The sequence below is a fragment of the Nelusetta ayraudi genome, unplaced genomic scaffold, assembly GCF_046127955.1.
Source record: "Nelusetta ayraudi isolate G7.1 ecotype Tasmania unplaced genomic scaffold, CSIRO-AGI_Nayr_v1 ptg000034l, whole genome shotgun sequence".
In the NCBI taxonomy this organism is placed as follows: Eukaryota; Metazoa; Chordata; class Actinopteri; order Tetraodontiformes; family Monacanthidae; genus Nelusetta; species Nelusetta ayraudi.
The window spans coordinates 1600001-1608819 of record NW_027466084.1 but is presented as its reverse complement, the minus strand read 5'-3'; the positions used below and the strand labels follow the sequence as shown (position 1 = coordinate 1608819).

General features: G+C 42.6%; 1 protein-coding gene across 1 annotated transcript; it reads left to right on the top strand.

Annotated features, from left to right (window-relative positions):
- The first annotated feature begins 5846 nt into the window (after positions 1 to 5846).
- On the top strand, positions 5847 to 8384 carry prl (prolactin). Its single transcript, XM_076032359.1, has 5 exons — positions 5847 to 5889; positions 6707 to 6819; positions 7496 to 7603; positions 7823 to 8005; positions 8143 to 8384. The coding sequence occupies exons 1-5, from the start codon at positions 5847 to 5849 to the stop codon at positions 8332 to 8334; spliced, it is 639 nt and encodes a 212-aa protein (XP_075888474.1). The 3' UTR covers positions 8335 to 8384.
- The last annotated feature ends 435 nt before the right edge of the window (positions 8385 to 8819 follow it).

Here is an 8819-nt window from a genome sequence, read left to right as displayed (position 1 = left end):
GAGTGAGGAGCGTTTTTTTTTTTTTTTGGAGAGAGCGAAAAATGGAGTGAGACAGTGGAGAATGACATGTTCTACACTGAATTAAAACACTCGGAGGCAGTCAAAAAAGTACTTGACCAACAGTAAGTAATCTTTAGATTTTATTTTCTCTTGAACAAAATGCTGTTAAATTTAACGAAACTAGCTGCAGTTGCATGTTACTTACTCCATGTGAAATGGGTGTTTTTTTTTTTCCTGCTGCAATAGATGGGCAGCTGTTTAGCTCTTGGAAAGGAAAGCCCAAAATGGTGGTGATGGCTCAAAAGCACTTCAGGTCACTTCAGGCGCAAGGAGAACCCAGGAAAAGGTTTCAGCATCTTATCGCTGGGCAACTTTGTCTGAGGATGTCAAGAAATGGGTGAGACCTCTTGAGTTATTAATGCATCTACAGGAATGTTTGACTGTTATGACTTAGCACATGCCATACCCCTGAAATTGTTCAATAATTTAACAAAAATGATTGACTAAAACTAACATGTAAAATCTTCACATGTTAGTTTGTGAAGATTTTATTCAAAAACTAACATGGACTAAGTGTTTTCCACAGTTTGCTCTTTGTTTCTGGTGAAATCCGCCGAGCGCTTCAGTTCGTCGCCCATGTTAATCAATTTAGTGGTTCACACCTGTGACGAAGGCCCGTCACTGAGGACAGACTACAGGAACTCAGCACGCACACACACACACACACTCAGCACACATTCATTTTGCTCCCTCCATTTCTGTGGTGAGCGCACGCACCACAGTTTCGCCATATTTAACAGTTTATACCACTCATGCTTTTCTTTACATTCCGTAGCTGTTTGCTGAGGGTCCAGGTGGCTGCTGTCTCTCTCTCTCCTCTCCGGTCACTAGGGCTGAACAAGAGCTGCTCTGTAGCAGCGTCATTTATAGTAGCACAGGTCTGCACAGGTGTGCTAATTAGTGGAAGGTACCATGTGCGGTCCAATTGTGGTCCAATTAACTGTGTGGTGGGTTAATTCTGGGGTTATTTTCAGGAGGAGGAAGTAGCTTCCATTTGCATGTTATTGAATGTGAGAGCTATGAATAGAGCCTCTGTTTTTCTTTAAATACTCTTTAATTTGTCATTTTGTGCTTGACCTCTTTTCTTGTGGGTGGGTCCAGGAGGAGGGGCTTGGCACATAAAAGCCACTGGCCCACTGGAGTTTGGAGAGAGAGGCTGCAGAGCAGGAGACGACCATGCGGCGCATAACGTTGGTGCCCTTTGTGATTGTCGGCCTTTTGGACGGTTGAGTTTTTGTTTACGATTTTTGTGCTCATAAATCACCTCGAATTGCTTTGCGACTCCAGCCAACCCTTTGTTCTGAGAAGCTGTAAACCCACTTTGTGACAACACCAGACACGAACGGGCGTGTACCATTCATTTCAGCGGAAGCGCCGACGACATTCGCGAGGGAGGCTCGAACTGATTGACAAGCGCTTCTGCTCAGCTGCTGTTTTTTTTTTTTGTTTGTTTTTTTTTTTACAGAATTTTGAATGCAAAGGTGAGTGGGACACAACTGGCCAGAGCGGGGGGAGGGGGTGCTGATACCACCCCAAAGCAATACGCTGTTCAAAATATGTGTACAACCACGGCGTAGAGGCTTTTACATACAAAGTTGTCATACAGTAGAGAAATTTCACATGCAAAAAAATAAGTTTTCATTAAATCTCAATTGCCACCATTACCACCAACACTTATGTTTGGTCAATTGACCTCATATACATAAAATTATACCTAATTTTTTAGTAGAAAAAAAAGCAGAAATTCCAAATTACTCTGCCTATAGATACACTCGGGCATATAAATGGATAGATTACAGCAGACTGACAGATTTTTGTATTTCTGTATGTCTCTCAGAGCCCAGTATTATGAATGAAGCTGAATCAGCTGGCGAGTTGCTGTGCTGCTTTAGAGGGTCAACTATCAAACGTGCACTACATAGTAATAACATGTTGTTGGGGCACAATGTAGAATAAAACAGGCTGAAATGTGTAATGACATCAACATTTTGATCAAAGTGTAGTTTGTATTATGGATGAGCTGCCTGAGGAAATTGGTGTGTTTCGCATCAAGTCCAATAAAACACCACTGTGTCCCTGCAGAGGTGATAGTTGGACACTGATACGTTTTTCAAAAGCAAAACAACAGCATGACAAGACTTGTAACCTGGGAAACGAACAAACACTACACAAGATATGACATAATATATATATATGTGTGTGTGTGTGTGTGTGTATATATATATATATATATATATATATATATATATATATATATATATATATATATATATATATATATATATATATATAATGTGTGTGTATATATGTATATTATTTTTTTTTTTTTTTAATGACCCTGTTGAGTGATGCTCTCAAATTGTAATATTTATTTTTTCTTTATTTACTTATGGACACTGGGCAAACTACAGTTTTGATTGAAAGGCATTGGCAATTATGATTTGAGCCACCTGTGTGTGGGCGTGTGTCACGCAACTTGATTGTCTAATTTGGGTGTGTCAATAATATGCCTCACAACTGAGTGAGGGCAGTTGAGTGAAGGCTGTGTACCCTTAAGTGAAGTCTCTGTCGTCCGTGTTTGTTATTTTATTGTATTTCCCCCGTCTTTTCGGTCCTATTTCGTAGTTCAGTTTACCGCTAAGTTGACTCTGTTAACAGACCCCTTGGGGTCTAAAAGAACTCTCCTCACCCCCACAAACTGATGCTATAAAAATTATAGACTAAAGAATGGTAGGGGGCTATAACTAAAAGTAAAGTGGAAGACACTAAAAGGAGGGGGAGAAGCCCAATTAACACTCCACAACGCTGTTATGCATGATCTATGAGTGCATTTTACCTGGTGAACTTTCTTAAACCTTTTTATCTATAAACTTTAACTGCTGCTCAATCAAATTCTAACTCTGGTACCTCGCTTACGCGTCCTACCTGCATCCAAAGGACGGCGATTCCGATCCCTCTTAATTTCACCAATGAGCTTCCTTTATGGATAAAGAGCTCTAGTTTCTCACAAACTAATAATGGTTGAGGCAACCTTGATGTGACAAGATGTTCTAAATACATAATTTTTCCCCCTCAAAATAATGTTGACGCTGATTTTAGAAATGTGCATTCAATAAGTTCCATGTTATCGTCATCTCATCTGTTATATGTGTACTAAAAAGCATAAGCACGCGCAAAGACAAGAAGAAAGAAATCCAGCAGAGATCATTCGGACTTCGGACTCACCTCTTTCTTCACATGACTCTTGAAAATAGTGTTAAACCTGTTTCGAGTTGTTGAAGCAAATTAGATGAAAATGAAAGCGATATTTACTGGCAGCCACTCGACTCCACGTATCATGGAAAGACAACAGGTGAGGCTGAAAGCTGCTTCTACTCAGATGACGATGTGAATGCAGGATGGATCTTTGGCCATGAAATGGCTCCATGCTGTTTCTCCACACCATTCCTGATTTTCTTCTGGTTCAGTGAGTCTCTTTCTAGGTTTTCATCTTTATTCTTATTATTACCAAGCTCGACCAGTAGTTTTTACTCTAATTACAAATAATAATACTAATACTTTAGGTTCTTGTCGTTGCCAGAAATCCTAACGGAATAACGATTTGAATCTGCACCTGTGTATTTCAAAGGGAATGTTTTACATTCAGTTTTTTTTTTTTGTGTCTTCACTTACTGTCCAGTCTTTGGTATATTAACTTAAGGGGCAGCAGATCCAATGGGTTCCAGGCGTCACTAAGCTGCCCGATGAAACCCTGTGAAATCACAACGGCAACAAAGTAGTGAAGCTTGATGGAAATGTGGAGAAGGTCTTTGGCTCCCACGAGGATTGCATCACTCTTGACAGGCAAACTGCTCATCTCCAGATCTCCGACCTCCACTTGGAGCACAGCGGTAAATATGAGTGTGAAATATACTTGCGAGGAAAATGGCTTCAGGTAAGGCCCCAACAATTGTTTCAGATCAGAGTTGTCCTTCTGCCAATGTGACACTTTGCATGCTTTCATTCAATAAGCTAATGATGTCTTTTAATATGACTGATGAAAGATGTCAGACAGCTGGAGTGTCAATTAGTAAACTTTGGTCTCCTGCTAAAAGTGCTCCTGCAAAAGCTGATGTGTGAGATTTAGAGTTCATGATCATTTTTTTTAATCTGAATTGTTTAAGAATGAAAACATTTGATTTCCACGGCACAGTGGTTGAAAAACACTGAACTAGAGAACAAAGTCAAGAACAGTAGACCTTAAATTTCGGGGGGGGGGAACTAAAAGAAATGGACAACAGACCATCACCTCCAACTCATACGATGAGTGAAACCATTTTCCTTGTTATGTATATTTCATATTTATATTCTCCACTCGCTGTCCTCCAAGCGGAGGTCAGAGATCTGGAGTCGTGCAGTGAGCCAGTGGTGATTCGACCTTCATAGGAGCCGTACACGTTCACCAGTGCCACTAAACTCCACCACTATGTTGCCATTGTGTTTCCACAGGAACTCACATCAACTTGTTTGTTACGAGTGGAGGTAAAACTTTGTTAACCTGTATTGCCCCTATGAAATAAACGAAATTGAATTAAATTAAAATGATAAGTCCAAAAGCATGAACTGTAAGTCAATGCAGTACACGCGTTACGTAAACTTACTTGCACGAAAGCTCCCATTGGATTAACTTAACATTTCTAACTAACAAGAAGGACAAGAGTGGGAATCTGGACTCAGACTCACCCAAAGGAAGGAGAAGAAAACAGACAAGCAGGAAACAGTGGTCAGACATTAGATGGACAGTTGCAGCCATTTCACAGTCTGGCCTTCATTTTGAACAAAGAAGAACCAACTTTGAACCTGGGAGTGAAAAACAATGACTTTCCAGGCTGCTGTTTCCTCCCTCCTGTTAATACAAGATAGAAACGTCTTCCTGCTGCCTTCCTGACACTTTTTACATTCATCACAACATTTACAGGCAGAGATACACGAGGTGTGTGTGTGTGTGTGTGTGTGTGTGTGTGTGTGTGTGTGTGTGTGTGTGTGTGTGTGTGTGTGTGTGTGTGTGTGTGTGTGTGTGTGTGTGTGTGTGTGTGTGTGTGTGAGAAACAGACACAAAAGCAAATATAGTTTAATATTTAAGGTTACTGTAAACAAGAGAAAATATCTGTCTGTCTATCAGTGCGGTGACAGGAACAGAAAGCCAGGTGGTTTAGTAATAATAAGCGCTTCTCTTACTTCACACAGCATCTCTCACCTCTTTTTTTTTTTTTGTAAGTTTAAGCACATTATACGTAAGTTTAAGGTATATATATTATATGTGTATGTATAGATAGATAGATAGGATGGAAGCAAACAGAAATGAGTTGACAACATTTTGAAGTAAATTACTATTTAAAGTCTTATATAAACTCTAATTTAACCATTAAACTGCATCCTAATGATTCAATTCATGTTGCCGACCACAATTGGAAAAATTGTGTGAACATCTGTGTTTTTATTCATCCATCCAATTAAGATCCGGGAGAAACTTCATCCACATCTTTGCACAAACACACACACACACACACGCGTGCACACTCACGCGCACACACACACATTCATCAACCTGCTGCGCCCTCGCCATGTTTCTCATTACGACTGGGCCAGATGAGTTCCAAGCACACTCACACTGCTGCTGCATAAAACAAAAGTGCTGAGGGCAAAGGAACTATAAAGTGGGGACAACATGGACAGGGAGGCAGAAACGAGCCAAGGAGAAGACAAAGAAGCAACGTGCGTACGAAGAGGTAGCAGCAACTGGAGGGATGGCTCAAAGAAGGACCGGCGGAGAAAAACTCCTCATGACAGGTGAGACGAGTTTGGTGGTTGGTGCGCGTGATCCTCGACGACATGAGGCCGTTTGAAATGTTTGTCTGAGACCTTTTCAGCAATGAGAAACTCGTGTGTTTTTGTAAGACTGAGATATGTAGAGACTGTGGGTGTGCAAATAATCATAAGCCAGGAAGCTCCGTGAAATAATGGTGAACCATGAGTTATATATCTGTCTAGTTTAGGCTTAAATGCTCTTTTACTTTTGTGTGTGTGTGTGTGTGGTTTTTCCACACTTGTAAACCATTCATTCATTCTCTTTAACACATTTTACTTCATAAATCTGGATCAATTTACTTCACTTTTAACGGGAAAAGGGTGAGTGAGCGAGAGACTAACTTAATGTTCCATGGAATCTGGGAGGTTGAGCGGCTCCCTCCCTGCTTGGCACCCACCATCAGCGGTTGGACTTGGTTAGTTCAAGTCACCCGACGATTCCCTAAACAGCCCCGCACCTCTGCTGCTCACTGCTCCCTCAGCGGGTGGCTTTTATTGTGGGGGAGCAATTGTCACATGTCGCGGGCATGTGACAATTGTCGGGACCTTTTAACTTTAATTCTCCCTGGCTGGTTCTCACATTATCCCGCTGATATTGCTCCTCGCAGTGGTCACATGCTTCAACTAAACGCTTCCGTTCGCCTGTGTCGTCCATGTGTGTCACATGGTTCCCCCGAGCATTCACACCCAATACATTTTTTTTTTTAGAAAATACAAAAAAACTGAATATAACTCTGCGTATAATGTGCTCCCCCCCCCGCCCCCCCATTTTACACTCTTGCTTTTGTCTGTGTTCCAGTGTTGTGCACGTTGGCAGCGTGCACAGCCGTCCCCATCAGCGACCTCCTCGATCGAGCGTCGCAGCGCTCGGACATGATCCACTCCCTCAGTACGACGCTCACCCACGACCTGGTCAGTGCTTGCGCAGTGTGTTCTTTTTGTGTGGACGCAAAGTGGAATATTTCACAATCGGCGAAGGGGATGAGATGAATGAGGAGGGTGAAAGGATGGAAAACGAAACAATTGCCTTTTCGTCCTGAGGCGTTTTGGATCCTGCCTGTTAGAGCAAAAACCATTTGTTGTCATATGCTTATAATTTATTTTCCTCATTGACCTCAGGGCACTGTTCAGCAGTTTTGGCTTCATTCGTTCAGTTTTACTGTCTACTGCTACAGGGAGGCATGTGATAGTTAAGAAAAATTAGGGCTGTCAACGTTAACGCATTCATTGATATAAGTTAAATACACAAGGCCAGGTTCATACGCTTGTGGACCGTCGCGGAGAAATGGCTAATGTCTAGCGTGAACAGGAGGGCTGGTGTGAACCTGGCGTAAGCCTTTTTGTCCCTCTTACTAACCCGTAGTCGGCCCCTCTGGCCGATTTCTGGTAAGGAATACTTTACATTATAGGATTAGGGTTAAAACTGCCCGGAAATGCTTAATACCAGAATTTTACACCTGCAATTCGAACCGTGATTAATCGCTGTTAGCTATGAAGATTCTGCAATTAATCCCGATAAAAAAAATTAATCGTTTGACAGCCCTAGTAAAAAAATATAACAGTGAATTGTGCACTCTTGTCTCCCCAGGACTCACACTTCCCCCCGATTGGCCGGATGATCATGCCCCGCCCCTCCATGTGCCACACCTCTTCCCTGCAGACGCCCATCGATAAAGAGCAAGCGCTCCAGATATCAGTCAGTGCCTGCACATTCCTTCCCCCGCCTTCAATTGTGTCCTTGTTTTGCATCAGATATAAAACGGTCACATAAAAACAATATAAAATGATCGTTGAAGACAATGAATTGCCTTGACGCAACAACACAACTGTCCATTAATAGACAGTTGTGTCACGGGGATTTATTGCGACCAGTATACTCTTGCAAACACGCGCTATTTCTTTTGTTCTTCCGCAGGAGTCGGACCTGTTATCGTTGGTTCGCTCCCTCCTGCAGGCCTGGCAAGACCCCCTCGTGGATCTCTCCACATCCGTGAAGACCCTGCCCCACCCTGCCCAAAACAGCATTTCCAACAAGATCCAGGAACTGCAGGAGCACTCCAAAAGCCTGGGAAACGGGCTGGATATTTTATCTGGCAAGGTATAATAGTACCCCGGGGCGGTGGAATGAATAAAAAACAACAAGTTTTGAGCCCATAAAATGTGTTTTATAAGCACCTCATTTCTCTCTCTCTCTCTCTCTCTCTCTCCCTCTCTTCTTTCTCCCTCTCTTTTCAGATGGGTCCAGCAGCTCAGGCCGTCTACTCCCTGCCCTACAGCGGCGGCAACGACATCAACCCAGACAGGATCTCCAAACTGGCCTATTTCAATTTCCTGTTGTCCTGCTTCCGTCGCGACTCCCACAAGATAGACAGCTTCCTCAAAGTCCTCCGCTGCCGCCTGGCCAAGACGCAACCCGAGAGGTGCTAGAGGCCCAGCGGCCAGGTTGTGCTCTCAGCAGTAGATTAGCCCGTGCTAGGAATCTGAGCTAATAGCCTGAGCTGTTGATCTTCTGAGCTTTTGGAGGGTTGTCGGGGGTTTGGGGGGCTTTAAAATCGGAGGGCTGGGCCGACAGACAGGGTGTCACAAACCAAACCGTGACCGCCAGCCTCTCTTTGTGTCAGTCTTTAGGATGCAGGGCTAACACGGGATTTTTCTCTTCCAAACGATTCTTCACTGCTGACAAACTGCTGCATTTGCACTTTAGATTGGCTCGCGCTTAATTGAAGGAAAAAAAAAAAATCCAAATTTGTCTTTAGAATGTGTGTGCTGATTAAAGTCTTGTCTTGCAAGTTAGAGTTGTCTGACTGAGTATTAAAAAAAACAAACAAAAAAAAACAACAAAATGTGTGTTTTGGATTGACTTGGGAGAAATCATTTTGGCTAAAATGAACAAAGAAAAAATATCCTGATGC